The following is a 20,490-nucleotide window of genomic DNA, read 5'->3' as shown; positions in this document are numbered from 1 at the left end:
AATTACCTTTTATTATATATTTTATTTAATTTTTATATATATTATATATAATATATAGATATATACATGTTAATCAATTAATTTATACAGCTTGTAATTCTTCCATATCGATATTACAGAGAAAAGTATCAGGTAGATTGCTATAACTTCCAAAAGATCGCGCTAGAAGTATTTTCTCGTATTATTTGCAATCTAACTTATCGCTATACGACAAAATAAACATTTAAAAGTTCTTAAAATTAATTATACTTTTGTGATAAATAATTTTGCTGTAATATTTGTCACGTGTAATAAATAAATCTAAACAATATTTAAAATTAGAATATTAAATATTTGACACATATTCTCGAAATTAAAAAGCTTCAAATATTCTATAACGCATTATATCAGCGATATTCAAAATGGTCAAACAACTTTGGCCATTTAAAGTTTAAACAATATGCGCTGAACGCACAAAGGCTCATTAAAAATATATAAGTTTTCTCTAATGCTTCAAAGCTAGGAATATATTTAAATAAAGTGATCAGAATTTTGTCAGTGCGACATAATTAATTATATTATTTTATTCGGCGCTCGTAGTTTCTCAGACAACGCGTATGTTTAAAAAAAATGTCTTTACGACGTCTTTTAGATATGCATGCCGTCTGGGAATTAGTTCTGTCTCATTTAAGATCGTACATATTCGCAGAATATCTTTTCATTAATATAAGTTATTAATATAAGGTATTTGAAAAATGCATTGTCAGTTTCACCCTGCGCGCAAATTCTTCGGTGGTCTAGGTGGCACCGTCATTAGTGTCACGGTCATCGATAAGCACCGGCACGGTGTCAGTCACACCGTTGGTCACACAGCTCGTGAAGGATGGGCACGAAGGGAAGAGGTAGAGATGGCAAAAGAAAAAGGGAGAGAAAGAGGGGCAGACTCCTGCCGAGCGCGTCTATTCTCTCTCGCTTGCGCGTCCGGCGCGGCGCGTCCCTCGTGTTTCGTGCGGCTCGAGCTGATGATCATGGTGACCACGATGTTATGGTGCTCTCAAATCGGTGTTGGTAGAGATGGTATGTACACTAAGCAAGTGGCCGCCTCCTCGCATGGTCAGTCTCGTGTTACGTCTGGCCTGGCCGGAGCGACAACACGGTGCACATCGGGTGACACAATTCCCAGTCGATACCCTTCCTTTTTACATGCGGTTTTATGCGGTTTTATACGCGGTGCGCGCACGTTGGCGTGACATTTACGACGATTTTTATCATTTACCTTTAATCATATATCGACTAAAAAATGATATCCCTCTCTCTCTCTTCTTTGCATTTATTGTTTATCACGATAAATGTCGCACCGAGTTTCAGTGGTCGAATTGATAAAAATACCCGTTCCAAATAGTCCCAAAGTTCAGATGTAAAATAAAAATTGAAATAATTTTGCAAGTCAAGAATATACAATACGAATTGCATGTTCATACGAGACTTCAAGTTATTCATTTTGTCTTGTCCAATTTTGATAGAATCTCCTTTTTTGCCACGTTGAATCGGGACCAGTTGCATTTTTAATCGAACCTTCGACTTAATAGTGTTATGAATTATCGTGCTTGTTGAACAATGGACGAAAGATTATCTTTTAAGCGATTATAATTAATTACTTTTCTTGCTGCCAGCTTTTTGATACACATCTCGATAAAACGAACGTCTGCGAAATCTGTACTGCTCGGCAAACCGAACCACCCGTTGTGCACGAGATTGGCGCACACTTTGACGGAATCACGTACGGGCAATTATGGATATGTGGTGCAAACATAGGTAGCAAAGTGTAAACCATTATTATTTTTAGCCAGACATGTAATAGGAGGCCGGATCGGAGTTTACCAAAGAACGGTAACACAATAGCCCGGCGAGTAACCGGGCTCGTATTTTTTCGCCTCATTAAGCAGCAATTATATCGCGACCTGTTGGCGATTGCGGCAGAACGTTCTCGCAGTTGTACGCAACGGCAAAGCTCGTGCTCCATCGAACAAAACAGATGAATCGTGTTGTGTAAGAGGATAAGCGGTTTGCCGTATTATGAAACAATCTGATTAGCGAAGCGTCGAGCGTTAGAGTTCTCAGGCTGCCACGGAATATTTCATTGTACGCGTTTAGGGATCGATAAATCCGCCGATATATCCCACAATCGATGGGCGGGATAAGTATGGAAAGCTAAGACGACACTAGAATCCGACATGTCGCGAAACTCTTTCGACCTCGCGTATATATCTGCACGTTACTCTAGAATTCTAAATCGGCTCGTTCGTGTTTTGAAAAAGCGTATTTCGCAGTGATCCGCGGTTGCCGTTATTTAATGCCGATCGAGGATTGCGAATATATACGAGTGTAAAAAGTTGACACGTTGGCCACGTTTGCGGGTGTAGACCACGTAGCACGGCAGAAAGACTCGTAAATCATCGCGTCGCATGTGCGCGTCGAATAGAATCCCCTTTTCGTACGTCGTTTAAACCGCAGAAATGGGAAACGCATAATCGCAGTCGTGGCATTTAAAGCGGCATAAAGTCCGCAACCTATTTCCACTTAAATTCTACGATCTACTATCGAGTAGCGCCGAACGTGTCGACGACGCGCCAAGTCTCTCTCTCTCGCTAAGTGCACGGAGAAAGTAGAGGAGGAAACTGGCGAGCGCGCCCTCGGTCATGGAACAAAGCTCCTATCTTCGCTCTCTTCGAGAATCGTCATTAAGATACGTGATGTACGTGATACACCTCCGTCAAATGGACGGAGAGGAGGGAGAGGGAGCTTCTTTGTAGGAAAGCGGAGGAACATCGTCTAAACATCGGGAACCATTCGCGCTCTGTCAACGCTCCGCAACGCGATTCTATTTCTAACCATCTCTAACCATCGTATCCGATCCCCGTCGTGAATCGCATCGAGAGGTGCAGCCATGCGCCGCGCGAGATTCACCCCATTGAATCCGAAAAGCAAGCGAAGGAGACGAGGAGGAGGTGGGTGGAAGGCGTGGGGGCGAAAGGGGAAAGCTGGCGGCAGGGTTGCGCCGGTGTGATAGAGCGAGAGAAGACACTCTGTTGCACAAGGGACGGTGGAGCAAAGGGGGAGACCGGTGGTTGTAGCCGAGAGACGGTAGTGGAGAAGGAGGAGAAGGAGGAGAAGGAGGAGAAGGAGGTTGGTGCGGAGGAGAGCCGCAGGAGAAGGGGGGGAGAGCGACATTCCAGAAGGCGGCGGCGGCGGTGGTTCTCGTGGGAAACCAAAGAGAGAGAGAGGAGAAAGATCTCGTCTCGAGGAGAGGTTGCGGGCCTTAAGGCACCGTTCTCATCTCCCCGACGTGTGACAAGATCGTAGAGGCTTCTGCTGAGGCGCGCTGCCACGAGTCACCGAATTTATAAATCCGTTTGGAGAGACGAGTCCGATTTTTCGTACTATTCTCATACTATCCCCAAGTTAAACGGTGCTCCTCGATTCGCGCGATTCTAACAAAGTCGCCTCGGGAGGTCAACGTCCAAATTAATTAAAATCTGCTTTCACACACCGCTCGGAATGATCTTAAATTCGAATCGGATTACAATTTAATAAATTTACTAAATTAACGTAAAATGGAAAATTGAGACCGCCGCCGATCTTTATGCACGTTTTTAATTATGTATGGATTTAAAGAAAGCTGATTATTTTTACGAGGCTGTTTAGATTGGATGATATATTTGTTTCTACGGTATTTAACATAACGCCATTTAATTCAATCTTAAATAAAAATCTAAAATTTGAATCCTTAAAAAGATTTTAGAAACATTTTTAGTTCTTTTTAAAACATGAGTTAAATATTTGTAAAAATTAGGCTAATTTTATTAAGATATATTTTTTAAAAGTACTAATTTTTATTAAAATTATGTTTTTGTGCAGTATTTTTTAAGATTTGTTTTATGAAAGAATATATGATATAATAATTATGCAGAATATATTATATACTATTAATAGTCAAATTAATAATTTCAATGAAAATAAACATTTATCGTTGAATGTAGTCACACGATTCCAAATGTGTAATAATTTCGGAAGTTTTTTATCTTGTAAAAAATTATCTGAATAATTCCGTGAATTGAATCAATTGTCAATGATTTAAAAAATTAAAATATTGTGCTTACATAAGCGTGTTTATTAAAAATCAAAGTAGTATATTGCGAGGAAATTTCGAAAGCATCAGATATTTAATAATATTAATTAAGTATATTAGTAATAATAGACAAAATGAGTAAATTGGTCTACAATTTGACATTAAACTTATTCACCAATCTAATTCAGTCAGAAAACAAAATTAGAAGACAATGATGATAAAGGTCTATTTATACAGCAATAATAAGCGATATTGCACTTTCGCACTTGTCTTTGGTCTTTTGTTTAGTTTCACGCGAACAATCGCTGCATCATATGCCACGGTTATCATCGCAATAATGCAACTCAGCGTAATCCGATTACCGCGCAGCCAATATCGATAACTCGCGCGATAAAGTCGCGATAAAGAAAACCGCCCCTTAAAGAAACGCTTAGCGAAGGCAAATCGGGTAACAATGATCTCAACTGTAATCCAATGACGAAAGATTTCTCGTGACGTGGCACAACAAAGTATTGTACGACGATCGACCATCAGGATCGATTTCATCCTGTTTGCTTGATCAGTGATATTTTTTTATGATCACATTGTCACATTAGAAAATTCTTATTCACGGTGCGACGCGATTTAGCATAGGGATACCAAAACGAGGAACCTGCCTCGGGCCCTGTGAATCGGCCCTTAGGGCGAATCCGCACAAGGTCTCGGGCAACTGCTTTCCAGTCAAGAACGAACGAGTCAAGAGGAGATAATGGCACGTTCACGAGGCGTCGAATCATTACCGACAATCAAACTCTATTTGCGTCGCATCATTTGCGATAAAAGGGTTGTCCCGCAGTCAGGACACGGCGCGAGAGAAGAGTCCTCCCATTCGCGCGAATTCTTTACGTAAAAATGTACGAGTTAATGAAAAGCGCGATATCCCAACAAATCCCGTTTGACTCTTATGAGAGGACGTCGTTTTACGACACACTCCAATCTCAGCTTTCTTCAACCCTTTTAATACCGGTGATAATTTCTCGATTCCATCGAGAAATCGTTTCGTTAACGCGAAGTAACGTGAAATATTGTCAACTAATCATATTATCGTACCGACGTTAGAGCGAGTTTGGCGAGATCGAGATACGATGCATCAGTCGTCTTCACGTGAGTCGTCTATCGCGACTCGCGAGAAATTTCGAGAGATACTTCCGTATCTGTATCTGCTTTCTATGCGCGAGCATACAAGTGTGTGAGAGCGCGGCCGTTCGCGTGAACGCGGATACGTTTTCAATTTCTGGTAACAATGTTCTTATCTCGTCGCGGCCATTTAACGAGCGACAGGTACGACAGGTCGTGTACGACGGGCAGTAAAGCGCCTCATTATTATTACCAGTGTCGTAAGAGTCGGCGCGTCAACCGCGCGCGGCAATTACGGCCGCGGCAATTACGGCGCGGCGGCGATAATCGCGCGCGACGTTATCGCCGGCGATGACACGCAAACACCTGATCTCGCCCGATCGCGAGTATATACCGTAATCGACACGCGGAAATTCAACACCGTCGCAATTAGCGGAACCCCAAATCGTCGCGGACGCGCGCTCGCTTTGGCTCGAGCGGATTTTACCCTGAAAGGAACGGAGCGCGAGACTTTCGCCGCGGCCTGCGAATACCCACGGGGTTTTCGCGAATACCACTTATCCTGAAATCAAAGTCTCCGATCGAGACGCTAAGTGATGACGTACAGACGTCCCGAGGAACACCCTGTATAAGACAGGAGGAGGGGGAACAGAGGGGGAGGAACGGGGCGAGAGGGAGCAGCCAGGCATGCCAGCCGCGAGATGAGAAGAAAAAGGAGAGAAGAAGGTGGAGAGTTAATTGAATCCGAGCAGCGTATAAGTAGAATGGCCTATTCCTCCTTTGGTTCTCGCTTCTCTTATTCTTCTTTCTTCCCCTGCGCGCCTCTCCTCCCTCGCCGCCATCTCGGCCCCTACCCCGCGACACCCCGCTTCTCGCGCCGTCCTTCGCAGCTCCTTGTACCCTCTTCGGTCAGGGTACTAAGGAGGATCGGTGGAAGGACGCCGGAGGTTCCGTAGAGAGAGAGAGAGAGAGAGAAAGAGAGGGGGGAGAGGGAGAGAATGAGAATAAGAGAGAGAGAGAGAGAGAAGGAGAGGGAGAGGGAGAAGGAAGCATTCCTTTGTCTCTGCTCGCACGGATCTAGATCATATATAGCATATAATGCGCAGAGGCAAGCATACGAACGCGTGATATGCGTGCACACACCCGAGCTGCATCGACGACGCACACGTGAAACCGGTGAAACAACGTGCACGGACGAACGGTGCACGTGCGCTTTCAAAGGGTCCTGCCGCGATATTCCCTCCGGCCATCCCGAGGAGGTTCTTGTCTCGGATGATATACTCGGTATGAGTTACGTCCGCGTTAATTCGATTTGCCTCGCGCACGTTATACCCACGGGTACAATTATCATTTGAGGAGTTGAGAAGCCGAGCGCGCGGCCTCTTCTTCGCGGTACTGTACGATATGGATCTTACGGAACCTCCGGCGGAAAGAGAGAGTCGGCCGCTTAAAGAATCTCGTATAGCGAAGTAGTACAGCCGCGAATCCTTTAATAATGCCCAAAAATTGTTGGCCCTAGGCGCAAAATTTGATACATTCTTTTTTTTTGAATTTTCGCGAATTATCAATAAACGGATAAACTCGGAATTTTGCATCACGCTGACTTTTGTCGATGATATTACGCGTGCTGGCCTCCACGGCTGCTCGTTGGCACCCCTCGCATACGGGCCGAGTGTATTTGCGTACCCCGAAATAACTCGGGGCTTCCCTGAGACGGCGGGAGAGAATGGCGTGCAGGAGGGCGACGAAGACGAAGAGAAGAACGGACGGTGTATACCGCAAAACCAGTTCGTTGGTGAGTAAACAAAAAACGAGAAAGGGCCAACGCCGCGGCGCGGTCTCGTTGTCCGTTGCGAAGGGGGAGAGAATCGCTGCTTTATTGCTAATTCGAAGACATTCGCCCGGCAGAAATGAAACTTTATAGTCCGCCCGCAGGCTAGGAGGGGCCCCACGTCGCCAGGACCCACGTACGCGAGGATTGACCCACGTGGGCACCGGCTACGTTCCTAGTTCGGCACCGTCTAGCAAAAAAAGAAAAACGAAAACGCTAATGAACTTTTTAGATGCATCATAAGATTGTTTGCGTCAAAATATTACTGGTGGGTGTTTGAAGCAAATAATATCAAAAGTTTATGAGCCAATGTAATTGGTTTGACGCTAAATACTTTTATTGCTGCCGACAATATTTTTTAAATTTATGCATATTTAATAGGAAACGGGCACGAATGTTTTTGGAAATTGTTGTTTTTGGACATTGTTGAAGTTTCATTAATTTGTCTTATAATTTAAGATATAGAATTATTTATAATTCAACGTATGAACATGCTGTATAAAACAGTCTGATACTCGACGTGTTAAGAAATCGATGCTGGAGAAGCTATGGCGCGATATTGACGAGACAACGAGTCTCAGCGGGTGGCTTACGTCGTGAGAATCTTCGGACTTCCCGGAGCGTCAAAGCTCGTTACATCTCATTATGTCCAACGAGTACATAAAAATGCGTGATGCACGTTGTAACGATCGCTTGCGCGCGAGGATCATTCTGTAAATCGCGGTATATTTGGCTGTTCAACTTTCGGTAATCCTCGCGTCACGAAATTCGTAGGTGTATATAATTAGTATATCAATATCGCTAAAGCGAGTTTTCTTCCACCTATGAAACTAGTACGTGATATGCGTGATGGTGTGTAAAGATAAAAAGATGGAGCGCACCTTGACGCGACAGCTGTGTAAAGCGTCGTGATTGCGCATTGCTAATGCAGGTAGGTGCCAACGTGGAAAGGGAGAGAGAAGAACAGGAGAGGAATGCCCGTCAAGGTAGCGGGAGATGCGCGTCAGGGGCCCGTCCTCCCCCTAATTGACAAATTGGAATCTTATTAGAAGCTCGTGATGCCGGTAGAACTGAGACGGGAGGGGCTCACGGGCTCCGCCGACGGGCTGCGAGAAAAGGAAGGTGAGAAGAAACAGAGAGTAGGAGAGGGCCTGGCGGTGGACGTGCTGTGAAAGACGAGGAGAATGAGAGGCATAATGCGTGGACGGCACGATACTAACAGGTTGTACGGCCCACGGTGAAACGAAGAGAAGTACCTTATGCTCGGCCTGCCGGCCGGCAGGCGAATGCCACCCAGGAAGCGTTCGCGCGTGCGCGATCTGTGTGGCCTCGGCGCAATCCGACCACGGGGCCCGACCGAGGACGCACGAGCTCGGTCGAGGTAGCGCGAAGATCCCCGAAGCCGACGTGTGCTGGCCCACCCGGTAGAGCGCGCGCGTGCCGCGTCCTGTGTGGTCCTTCGGGCTCTTGCTCTCTTCCCGTCTCTACCCCTTACTCCATTCCGCTCGTCCCTTCTGTTCACTACTCTTCTTGATGCTCGCTCCCTGAGTCGGCTACGTGCGCGCCACTCTTTCTCTCCCTCTTTCTCTCGCTTCCTCTTCGTCTCTTCTCTGTTCAGCCCATTTCCTTCACCGTCCGTGCCGTCTTTTAGCTCGGCCCGGGCTGCGAAGATGAGGTGGTTCCGAAGAAGAGAAGAGCGGGAGACGCTGACAGTGGCGCGAGTATTGAGGGACGTGGAGAACACTGCGACCACTACCACGAAATCTATTACGATCAGTAGACGCATTGAGTATGCAATATCTTCTATAACGGATTATGATGAATGTAATGTAATCTAAACGTAAATTTACAAAGGAACGTGATCGGTCCGTTTCATTAGGTACTAAAAGATCAACGATGAAAGACATCAGAGGTTGATAAGGCTATAGATAAAGCCAGTGGTATTTAAATCGTAATTTGAAAGAAATACGAGCAACAGAAAAATAGACCTTAGATCTAGAGATCTTACGTTATTCCGTCTTCTCTCCGGTTACTTATCGTGAATTATCGCAATCAGCCGATAATGTCTACGGCAAGGCTTCCTGAGATCGCGTCGACACGAGGGCTACTTAGAATTCCATCTACGTCAGTGGTTGAAGAAGCGAGATGAGGTAGTGAGCCCGCTTGACTCGTTCCACCTCTCCTTTCCCGCTTCTCGGTTTCCTTCGCACGGCTTGACTCGACCACGTGCTAACTTACGAGCTACGATCGCTGTGTGTACCCTTCCACGTTTCCTTCTCTCTCCGTTCCCCGTTCCATCCAGCTTTCTTTCTTTTCCTTCACCTCTTTCTCCCGCTCGTCCTCCTATCGGCCCCTCGTTCTAGCGCTGCCCTCACGTCGTATCGTTTTTTCGCTCTCTGCGCGCGCGAGAGAGGGAGAGAGAGACCACTCTAGATTATTAATCCACCAACGAGAGAGGATCCGTGACGTTCGCGGAGAAAATTATGGGCTGAGAGCACGGTCAAGGTGCTGCTGCGTTAACAAGCGTCAGCGCGGAACGCCGAGAGAGAATAGCGGCTTCGAGGATGCAAGATCGTGTTTTCTTCAAGAGTCAGGCTTTAGAATCACCGGCGATACCGGATGTCAAAGCTGATATTCGGTGACAATTTGCTCTTCACGAATTCTTCGCGTGATCAACCTGTCCCTCCATGATTTTGCCATTTCTTGCGGCAAAATGGCTTGTCTCGGTGTCTCATGACGTAAACTATAAAGTTACGACGAAGGCACATTGTAAGGCTATAGCTATCGAGTTAGAATACCGTGTCCGAAAAAACATGCGTGTAAAAAGCGCTGCTCCGCTTCACGTTATAATGTACTGTGAAGATTCAATCATTAGACGAGAGCTATCACCCACGGAGGATACAGATTACCTACCTACCTTCGTCGATCGGAGGATACAGATTCCCTTCATCAGCGAATGTATGCCAGACAGACGGTTTATGCAAAAACCCGACGTGGGTTTCTCAGTGAAGAAGAAAACGAGGGAGGTGCTTGATACGATCGAGCTGATGAGAACAGGACAATAATTGGCTAAAACAATGTATTCTTACGTGCGAAATGTAAATGATACCTCACGATTTGTAAAAATTTGGCTTGTATATGAAGCAGATATTGAAGACAAAAAGAAACAAAAAGATTAAAAGAGAAGGAAAATGATAGCGCCCTGAGCAGACGCGGCACGAAAAGATGAGAGAGAAGGAAGGGAGAGAAAAAGAGAGAGAACCGCGCGAGAGAGATCGGCAGGGTTCAAAGAGCCGACAGTGGTTAAAGAGCCTTCTTCCTCTCTCCATCTCGACACGCACAAGTACAAGACGCAACGTTTCGAGCTGACCAGAAGGGAGGGAGACCAATGTTCTCGCTTTTTTCTACCGCTTCTCTCCTCTCCCTTTCTCTTTCTTTCTCTCTTCTTCCCTCCGCCCTCCACCCTCCACCCTGCCGTCCTCCCTCTCACATCGGCGCAGCAAATTTATTTCACGTTCCTGCCTTTTCTGGACCTTTCACAATATTTGGCCACGCTGCGGCATCCAGTACTGGCGGGTACCGGTCACTAGAAGATACGGCTTTGAGCCATCCGTGATGGATGGTTCGCTCTCCAGGCTGCCACGAACTGCTGCCTCTATACTCTCTCCTTCATTCCGTTTCTCGGCTTCCTCCTCTATCTAGAGGATGCTAGACGATGGCGAAACCCAGGGCCGCTCGGCTTTGAGAAACGTGCACACCTGAAATCAAAGTTGCGCGTTCCCGCAGGACTGCCTTACGCGAAGCGCGGATCAGGACTTTCGTCGAAAGTACATGTTCCTTTCAAACGATCTCTTTTCTTTTCGAAGAGTCATAAATCCTCCGATTATCAAATTTATAAACGCATCGTCCGGTTTCACGTAGCTTGACATTCGAAGTTACCGAATGCCGAGATTCAAAACGGACCCGCGAAACATCGCCGAAAGTATTGTCCAGGAGCGCCAGAGCATTGTCCAATGAGCCGTCCCTGGGTCGGCGGACCCTTCCAGCCGCGGGACCGTTCTCCACCGAGTTCGTGCAGGTATATAAATTCTGGTGCTATTATTGGGGTTTGCGCCTTCTCACAAGGCCCTCTGGACCCCGCGGCGGCCCCTTTGAGCTACTCTTTCCGCCTCTCTCGCCCTCGGCGCCCTCTCGCTCCTGCTTATCGTTGTTGACCCCCCTCAGCATCTCCGCTCATCGTCCTCTTCCTTCTCCAATCCCACCACCACCTCTTTCCTCCTCCTCGTTCGCCGCTCGCCGCCGCTCCGTTCTCTCCTTCTCGCCGGCTATGCCACGCCGCCCCTGTCCTGTTTGTTTTTCCTCGCGTCGTCTTCCGTTTGCTAAACGCACCTTAAATTACGCGCCCGATGATAAATATTTGAGCCGTCCATTACACGAAAGGCCCACTCGGACCGTCGTTCGGCCGGTGTTACCTCTGCTTGCTCGACATTAGGTTCCTCCAGGATATCGTGTTACCTCGAAAAAGAGACAGCTGAGCTCATACGTTCGCGACGCGACGCATCGTGGACCGCTCTCGTCTTGCCGACAGAAATTTTTGCAGGATAAAAAAAAAACTTTCAGCCTGCACCTTAATTTTTTTTAGTTGGGACGTCAATGAAGATCATTATTGTGTGCTATTGCGATTATGAGTTTGATTAGGAATGTGAATGCGAAAATACTTTTTACGATAGGGGACATACCCTGTGATACATGTCACAGATATTAAGACGTTGCATTGCAGTATCAGTATCCGTAAGAATCCGATAAGAATCGTACGTAATCGAGGCTGTTAGATATAATAGGTAGATACCATTTTGATGTGATAAAACCGATCGATAGCATGTTATTTTCGTCGGCCTCATAACTCAGCCGGAGTCAAGTGTCACGAAAAGACCGTCTAACGCGACAGAAGAAATTTTAATCGCGCTTCGTGCACAGGATCACACCGACAATATTCTCTCTCCTCCTTTATATTTTCTCACGATGCAACAATCTTACACGGCACGGCAACGCCGCGCCGTTACTTGCACCTCTCTCGATAGCAGAATTTTATTTTCAATCCCCGCGCGCGCACCACACGTACGTACACGGGCACACACGCCGCGGCTGGCCACGAAAGTCAAAGTGCCTCGTAACAGGATTATGAAATGTTCCGGAGTAGCGTTCCACGGATGTTTACAGCCCGCGAATACTCGTTACCTTTTATTGCCGGCAAGTTTCAGCGATTTCTGGCATTGGCTCCGTTAACGAGCGACATTTTATACTTTCATTGGGCCGTAATTCTCCCCCTTTCCGCGTAGGGCGATGCATACGGCTCGTAATTCGGCCATTGTGTTTCCGGATGCGCCGGGATGAGGAAAATTCACGGAAAATCAAGTTCGCGGCACTACAATGTTGGAACCCGTATGGAAATTTAGACTCCATCCGATCGCCGGAATAGTTTCCAGCGAACATCACAGGTCTGTCTTTGCTAATCATTACTTTCTTGCTTCTAAAAGTATTTTCAATTTTATCTAAAACATTTGCGAGTAATAGGTGTTGCGAACTGCTGTTCTATGAATTTTTTTCGACACACCTGAAAAAAAAATCTTACTATTTTTATCTGTCTACGTAGTATATTGTTGATAAATTTGAAAATTGATTTTTATTTTGCGAAGCCTTATTCGTAGATTACTAATCATCGCGTTATAAGTGATTACGGTGCGTTCGGGTCAAACACCAACACTTACATTAACAAGTGCGAACAAGTATTTAATTAAAGTAATCTAACTACAATTTGTACGATTATTAGACCTGCACGGTTAGAGAAATAAATATTTTTATTTAAAAAGTATTTTTATATATGATTTTATGAATTTAATTCAGCGTCGTTATATTAAACGAAACTTACATATCCTCAATTTACTTTCTCGTTTCATTCCTTTCTGCGAAATCGTACGAATAAATGAGCAAAACGTTTATACGATTAGTGTCAAGAATTAGGAAATATTATTTCCCGACCGGACGAAGAGCTTTGCTTTCTAACGCAATAGTAGTTATCGCGGTTGTAGTTATCGCCAGAAATGCCGCGGGCACGTTTCGGCACGACGTTGTGTAAATGCGGACAGGCCAGTCCGCATCGTCTGTGTATTCGGGAAAGATGTTTATTATCAGTAAACTGAACTCTTTGCCGTATCCCCCTTCTCTGCTTGTTCTCTACCCTCCGTGAGGTAGACTTAGACTTTCATATCAGTTGCCGTGTAGCTGTGCCCGGTCTCGTATATTTTACTCGCGCGATACACTCCGCCGCTTATAATGTCGATCAACGGTATTTGGCTCGCATAATCGGTCCTCCGACCTGCAAATACCATATTGCGTTTCTCGCAAACGGATCGAACGATGACGATGATCAATGATCGTGCAACACGCGCACATCTGTAATCGGAATGATTCACGTGCAGATTTTTTTCACGATATCTCGTGAAGCGTGAAAGTGCTCGAAATGATAACGAGCAACTTGTGCCAATTTACACGGTCATTTATCAATTAACAATAAAAAGAAACCACTAAAAAGAAAACACTACAGTAAATAATAATTGCTAATTATTATTCACACGCGTCCATATTATTTAGTCTACGTGTAATACAATAATCGTCGAAAGTCACGCTATTTAAATACCAGTTTTGAAGTCCTTTCGTGAAAATCTCACAGGATGCGGGAAGGAATTGCGAAATTACGTCGAAGTGAGCCACGAGTACTAATGGTAGAAAAAGAAACGTGAAGAGTCGAGTGTGAGCGAAGAGGAAGAAATTGAAGAAGAAGTAGAAGATGAAGAGTACGAAGAACGGAATCCTACGGCGTTCCAAGTATCCGTCAAGGTCATTCTCGCAAGCTTCCTACACTTCACGCGTCACTTTTATCACATTTCTAATGCGTCCCTTGAGGGTAGAAAATCATTGAGAACTTGACAACGAATCCTATATGTAACATAATGTCGGAATACATAGTGGAAAGTCTAAACCGAGCTAAAAGAGAGAGCGCGATAGGCGGAAAGAAACCGACGCACTCCGATGAAGAGAAGAACGGAGTAACGAGGTAAGACGGCACGACGAAGAAGAAGTGTAATCCAATCGACGATAGTGGGATGGACGAGAAACGTCGAAGAGAGAAAGATAGTCGAAGAAGAAGAGACGGGCGGATGATGAATAACGAAGAAATAGTTGGCGAAAAAGTGGCAAGAGAGAGAGAGAGAGAGAGAGAAGAGAAAAGAGTAGGAAAGAATGAGAGACTGATCGCGTCTAGCTGAGGAAGAAAAAAGCTGGAAGATTATCTTCTTTCTCTTCCTTTCTCTCATTCTCTTTATCTTTTTTCTCTCCTTCTTTCTCGCACTCTCTAACTCTTTCTCTTTTTCTCTCTCTCTCTTTCTTTCTCCCTCCCGGCATGTGCACCTGTCTTCGTTTACCTGGTGAACGCCCCGCCCCGGCCAATAGAGGTACAGCGGGCCTCGTGACGTCAGTCACGCGTACCGGGAGGCCCTAGGTGGAGGGGCGAGATCATCCACCACCACCTTTGGAGGCCACGAAAGCCTCACGGGGACCAGCAGCTAGCAGCAGCCAGCGGCGGTGGTCTCGCCGGCTGTTTGCCGCGAGGTGGGGGCAGGAAGAGGGGTACTCTCCTGGACCTGGTCAGACCAAAGAAACAACGCAGGAGTACCCACCGAAACCCATCCTGCATTTCCCACCACCGGCTCGTCCGGAAAACGTGCGCTAGCTTCCGGACGTCGTTCGTCCGAGTTCAGTCAAGTGAGTCGACTCGCACGTACCTCCTCTCCAACGAAAATCGCAGAAGGTTCCGCTCCGGAAAGGCGGGAGTGTTGGCGCGTGCCGACGAGAATTTAAAAGGCCCGGTACTGATAGGGAGAACGTCGATCAGTCGAGGAAACAGTCGCTTTAGAATAAATTTCCGATCGAATCCGACGACGTCTACGATGTAGAGAGATTCGTCTTCGTAGACCCTCCGACTTGGTGCCACGACTTGATAATATTCCGACGTGGTGATCGTATGTCGGCTCCTTTCGGTATTTACAAAAGAAAAAAAAGAATCTTTAACGATCTTTCGAAAGGTTTGTAGCCTCGCGTTAATTCGCCGATCGGTCGCGCGCGGAGTTTATCAACGCAACTACGGGGATCACATCGGTGGTAAGAGTGCGTGCACGGGGGGTGTGTGATGCTCTGGTTATGGTTAACCGTGAGTGAGGTCAGTGGCAAGAGGCGAAGAAGAAGAATCGGTAGCAGAACGTCAAGCGGATTGTCACCCTCGACATCGTTCCTGCCGCCGTCGTCGTCGTCGTTCTGCCAGCCGTTCTGGAGACGACGAGAGCAGTGACCGCGCAAGGTCGACCTCGAGGCAGAGGCACGCGATTATGGTGCACCATCATCATCGTCGCCGCGGCCTCCAGGCAACCCACCACTGTGCCATTGGGAGTCGCGTAGGCACACGCGCCTCGCTCTTCCAGGTTCTCATGTTGATTCTTAGCTTCTGGCTGCCCGTACTCGATAACGGTGGCCTTGCCCTGGCATGCGGACCCGGCAGAGGCGCCGGCCGACGGCCGAATCTGAGAAAACTTACCCCTCTGGTGTTCAAACAGCATGTGCCAAATGTCAGCGAATTCTCCTTACCGGCAAGCGGGCTTCGCGAGGGAGAGGTGAGGAGAAATGACGCTAAGTTCCGAGACCTGGTACCCAATTACAACACGGACATCATTTTTAAGGACGAGGAAGGCACCGGCGCCGATCGTCTCATGACACAGGTGAACGCGCGCGCTTTTCTTTTCAGAGATCAATAAAAGTGCGAATAAATGAAGAATAAAGCATCAATTTCTGATAAAAATAAAATATATAAAAAATTTCTACCGTTTCGTTTCCGTAAATCGTATGCAAATTATTCTTTTTAACTGTATAAAAAATTATATTAATTTAGAATGATTTTTTATTTTATATTTTATCGATGTACTAAGGTAATTGAGATTTTGACTTGAGATAAGTCGTGATGAAATTAGAATAAAATCACATAATGATTTATTAAAATAAATGTATCGTTTTCATTTACTTGCACTTTTAAGTACTTATTCTCTAATATGCGACATATATCTTTAGGAAATATTTATTTAAAAATTCCAATATTTATAAAGTATCATAACTGCAAATGGAACCAAACTACCATCACGAAGATTTGCGTTGATAATTCTAACTTATAACATTTATATAAGGGAGGGCCGTTAAATTTTTTTTGAAAGAAAACACATTATTACCTTATTTCGTCAGGCGGCCAGTCAGGCTTTTGGGAAAGCGACTGTCTCGAGTATCCATCATGCTATGACTACAACTGACTAAGGGAGTTTCTTGCCAAGAAACGTGACGTTATACAAACAATAACGCTAAAGCACTTTCTTAGATCAATTATACGAAACGATAACTCTCATAGTCACACGGTCATTAAACCTATCGCATATTCTTATAACAAAAACGTGCTTCAGACTGCGCTTTTTTTAAACGATGCAATTCGATTCTGAGGCTTCGTTATTTGTTAGGGAACATTTTTAAATTGTGACGGTAATGTCGCCGATGATAAAACTAACAGCTCTGCTTCAAGTTGTGATAAAGACGGTCGTCCTTGAAGCAGTCGACGCACCGGTGAATCATCGTACGAAATGACACCGTATTTACGGGGGATATCGATATCACACGTCCAATCGATCGGTCGATCATGGTCGCGTTTGGTCTCATATTAATTAAAGCGACAATCGGACGTGACACTATCGAGATCGTCGGGTTTCTCGCTACCTTGTGCTTTGCCTGGGTGCAAGATGGTGAAGCATGATAATCAGAAATGCCAGGAAAAATGCAATCAGAGATTACTTTACATACATCGCTAATATCAGTGCTCGTACAAATTTTCCCAAGAGTTTGCATTATTTTTTTAAAAATGAGAAAGGAAATATCGATTATTTTTACATGTGATATTTAACACCTTAAAGGCGCGCATATTCTCGGTAATCTCGTAGTCTGTATAACAGTAAATACGTTTAAGTACCTCGATAATTTCCAATATATATCGATCGACTGTCTCTTCCATGAACGGCGCGCACAGTAACGTGTGTTATTACTTTAATGCGTGTCACCGTACTGTAGTCCGTATGACAAACTGGCTACTGCACGTCGTTAAAACGTCAGCAGGTGATTCACGCGAAATGCTAGCCGGCGTGATAAGCGGCTCGATCATATTCGATCATACTCGCTTCATATACGGATAAGATCGATAGTTTATGTACGATACTGTTACATCGCACGATTCTTCCTCGCTGTCAATTTCGAAGTAATCATCATATTTTCTCAGTGTCATCGGGGCTCGTTTCCCTAGGGAATTTATATAATATTAGAGACGAAGACAAAATAGTGGAACATCAGATTAATGACGATTAATTAGATGATCTTTGTGAAACGATCTTTCTCATGTAAATTTAACACTTGAGACTTAAAAATCATCCGCGATGCTGTGGGAACCGAATGCGAGAAAAGGACCGTCCGATCGCTTGTCCGTCATCACCTTTAAGAAGCGAAGAGACTATTCGAGGTTTATTTCTCTTCCATGGAGGCTCCATTAGTGCTTTATTCATGCATTTTTTATCGGTGTTTGCCTTCCACTTGGCGCCCCCGCGAAGCGTGAAACGATTCTCCTAACTCCCGCTCCGTTGTATTCCAATTTGTAAGTCGACATCGCCGCGTCACACAAAAGGCAGCCTCGGCGCCGCGGACAGTGGTGCTTAAGCGGACAAAACCTGAATTCTTAAAAGCTTATCCAGAAAATGTCCAAATACCGATATAATCTTAATATATAGACCGATATAATCTTAAATTGTTAGCTAATGAGAAGAATCACGATGAGAACGTGGCAGATAACAGACTCTCTAGAAAGCAATTGTCAGATGCAACAAAATATCTTTCGTGCGTCGAAAGACATTTTGTGTTCGAGTGTATTAATAATCTTTTAAAGTATTTTTGATAATATTCTTACCATGCATAATTATGCCTAATATTACATTCCTGTATTTTACATGTAATATTTGCAATTCAATGTGTCCGATTCGTATAAAGCAACGAAGCAAGGAAAGATGATAAACAAGAAGAACGTAAAACATTTCGAATTCGAGTGATTTTCGGGCGTTATAAACACAATTTATCCGTTAATTCTCGCATTCCGCGTTGTGTTGTGCAACATAACGAATAAAAGAAAATGATAAGAGATATATACCTATACGTAGATATGGATCCAAAAGTTTAGTACTAATACTAATTATTTTAACACAACGTTTCTCATATCAGTATATCGGATTTGACTGAAAATAATTGAACGGGGCTGGATTCCGACCAAGCAGAGAACGCGTACAAACTTGCTTTTCATGGCGCCGTATGTCAAAACAAGATTGATCTACAAATACTTTTGTCATTATGCCAAAAGGAAAGAGCTCATTATGTTTGTTCATTTTCGTCGTGAATGTTCGTTCGTGCTCTTTACAAGCTTGGTCCTGGGGTCCATTTTCAGGCACCACTGCGCGCCGCGCAGCGCCGGACCGGTTGTTGCTCTGTGTAAACTAACAGCCGAGGTGGAAATACGAAGAGTAGACTTTCCTGGGCTCGTATTTACCCGAATTTCGCAAAGAAGGACCGCCTTTTACCGGCACGCCGCTGAAAGAACACAAGGACCGACATCGAATCTATCAACGTCGCGGTATTTTCACTCGTTCAAACATTACCGCAAGATATAACTGCTGCCACTGCCGTTATTTTCTTTTTCTGTCAGGTGGTACATGCTGTGCTTTTGAAGCACACTATACAGGTGACAATAGTCTCGGAGCGCTGATCTTTGTCCGAAGAGACGATCCTTTGTGCCAATATTTCTTAAAAAGCTGAAAATTGCTTTTTGAAAAGTTAATGGGAATTGACCGAAAATCCGGTCCTTAGATACTCAAAAGTTCAAAAGTCACAAATAAAAACTGTTGGATATAAGAAGTTGGTCCAATAGAATGATATATTCTTCTATAAAGGTTCATAAATATTGGTAGCACTTTCTGTTTGACGTAATTTTTTTTTAACTTGATTGCAAAAGAGCGATAATTTTTTTACGAAGAAGATTGATGAACTTTACGTTCATCCAATGCTGGTTCAATGATTATATTTATCCAACATCTCATCTGACAATGTTAATCCGATACGTTTTCGGACTTGTCCGGGCATCGATGTCTCTAAAACCGAGCCGCGATCCGTCGGCAGCTCACGTGCCCGTTAACGTCACATTTCATATATATGCATCTCGAAATGTGGAAATACGCTTTTCCGCAATGAGAATGTAAAAGGGTGAAAGTCTGACAATGTTGGGAGAGACAATGGATTTTCTTTTTGCTTGTTCGTAAATAATGACTCATATGTTAAAACGCTTCAAGCATGAATGAAGTAAGATATTTGCTTTCGAAAAGCATAGCAGTTATTTGCTACGATGATTAATGGCTACGTATAATCAGAGATTTTCTTACCACCTCGGCTAAATTAATTTTTGTCATTTATATAAGCAGCAAGACGTGAGATTTCTGAATAATTTACCATAAATTTATAATGATATTTTCAGCTGCAACAAGTGCTCTGATTAGAACCTTTGCTCTAACCTTTTTTGAAAATGTTATATACATAATTGCGATAATTACACTCGATCAATTAACGGAAAAGACAATAATAAATTTATGTCCTATGTCTATAATTACTAGATATGGTTGTGATATTTTGAACTTCGTTTGCGAAAGTTATAACCGACGTTATAACTAGCAGAAAGTCCGTATATCCTTGGATAAGGTAGACGAATCAATACTTGAAAAAAAATTTAATAAATTCAGTTCATATTCGGATAATCCGAAGTCAACGTCGTTTTTAAGAGTGGCGGATCGCAGAATTGAAAATTGCGCTAAACGGCAATAAAAGGTGCGCGCAAGAAGCCGAGGGTAGTCAGACTCGAGCCGTGGAATAACAAATCGCCGGTAACTCGTCCTCCGGTCCGTCCGTCGGTCCGTCCGCTTCGTCCTGCCGCTGCTCATCCTCGTGATCGCGCGCGGCGACTAGCAGCGGCCGGTCGCGCGGAATAAATAGGGAGAAAAAGCGCGTACCGCGCGCCGGCTCTAAGTGATTGTGGGTAGTTTTATGGCGGCCATAACCGGTGTTTGGTTTAGCGCGTTAAAGCTCCCCCAATTACGGCAAATAAACCTAATAGCCGCGCTTCTCGTTCCTCCATCCCGCTGTCCTCGCTCCCCGCCTGACCGTCGTTCTATCCCACACGAGACTCCCCCCCCCCCCCCCCCCCCCCCCCCCCCCC

General features: G+C 44.8%; 1 protein-coding gene across 2 annotated transcripts in view; it reads left to right on the top strand.

The window, feature by feature from the left end:
* Nucleotides 1-20,490, top strand: part of LOC112458778 (sonic hedgehog protein A) — a 53,946-nt gene that overhangs the window by 1,039 nt on the left and 32,417 nt on the right. Inside the window, exons 1-2 of one of the 2 annotated variants that reach the window (XM_025022567.1) lie at nucleotides 12,975-14,169; nucleotides 14,565-15,883. The exons of the other annotated variant lie outside the window; for it this stretch is intronic. Coding sequence (XP_024878335.1) covers nucleotides 15,497-15,883 — 387 coding nt within the window. The 5' untranslated portion in view covers nucleotides 12,975-14,169; nucleotides 14,565-15,496. Of the gene's footprint in view, nucleotides 1-12,974; nucleotides 14,170-14,564; nucleotides 15,884-20,490 lie in introns of those variants that run through there. 2 annotated transcript variants of the gene reach the window in all.

Source organism: Temnothorax curvispinosus, unplaced genomic scaffold (genome assembly GCF_003070985.1).
Source record: "Temnothorax curvispinosus isolate PA1 unplaced genomic scaffold, ASM307098v1 QBEX01009183.1, whole genome shotgun sequence".
Lineage (NCBI taxonomy): Eukaryota > Metazoa > Arthropoda > Insecta > Hymenoptera > Formicidae > Temnothorax > Temnothorax curvispinosus.
This window is presented reverse-complemented; position numbering and strand designations above follow the sequence as displayed.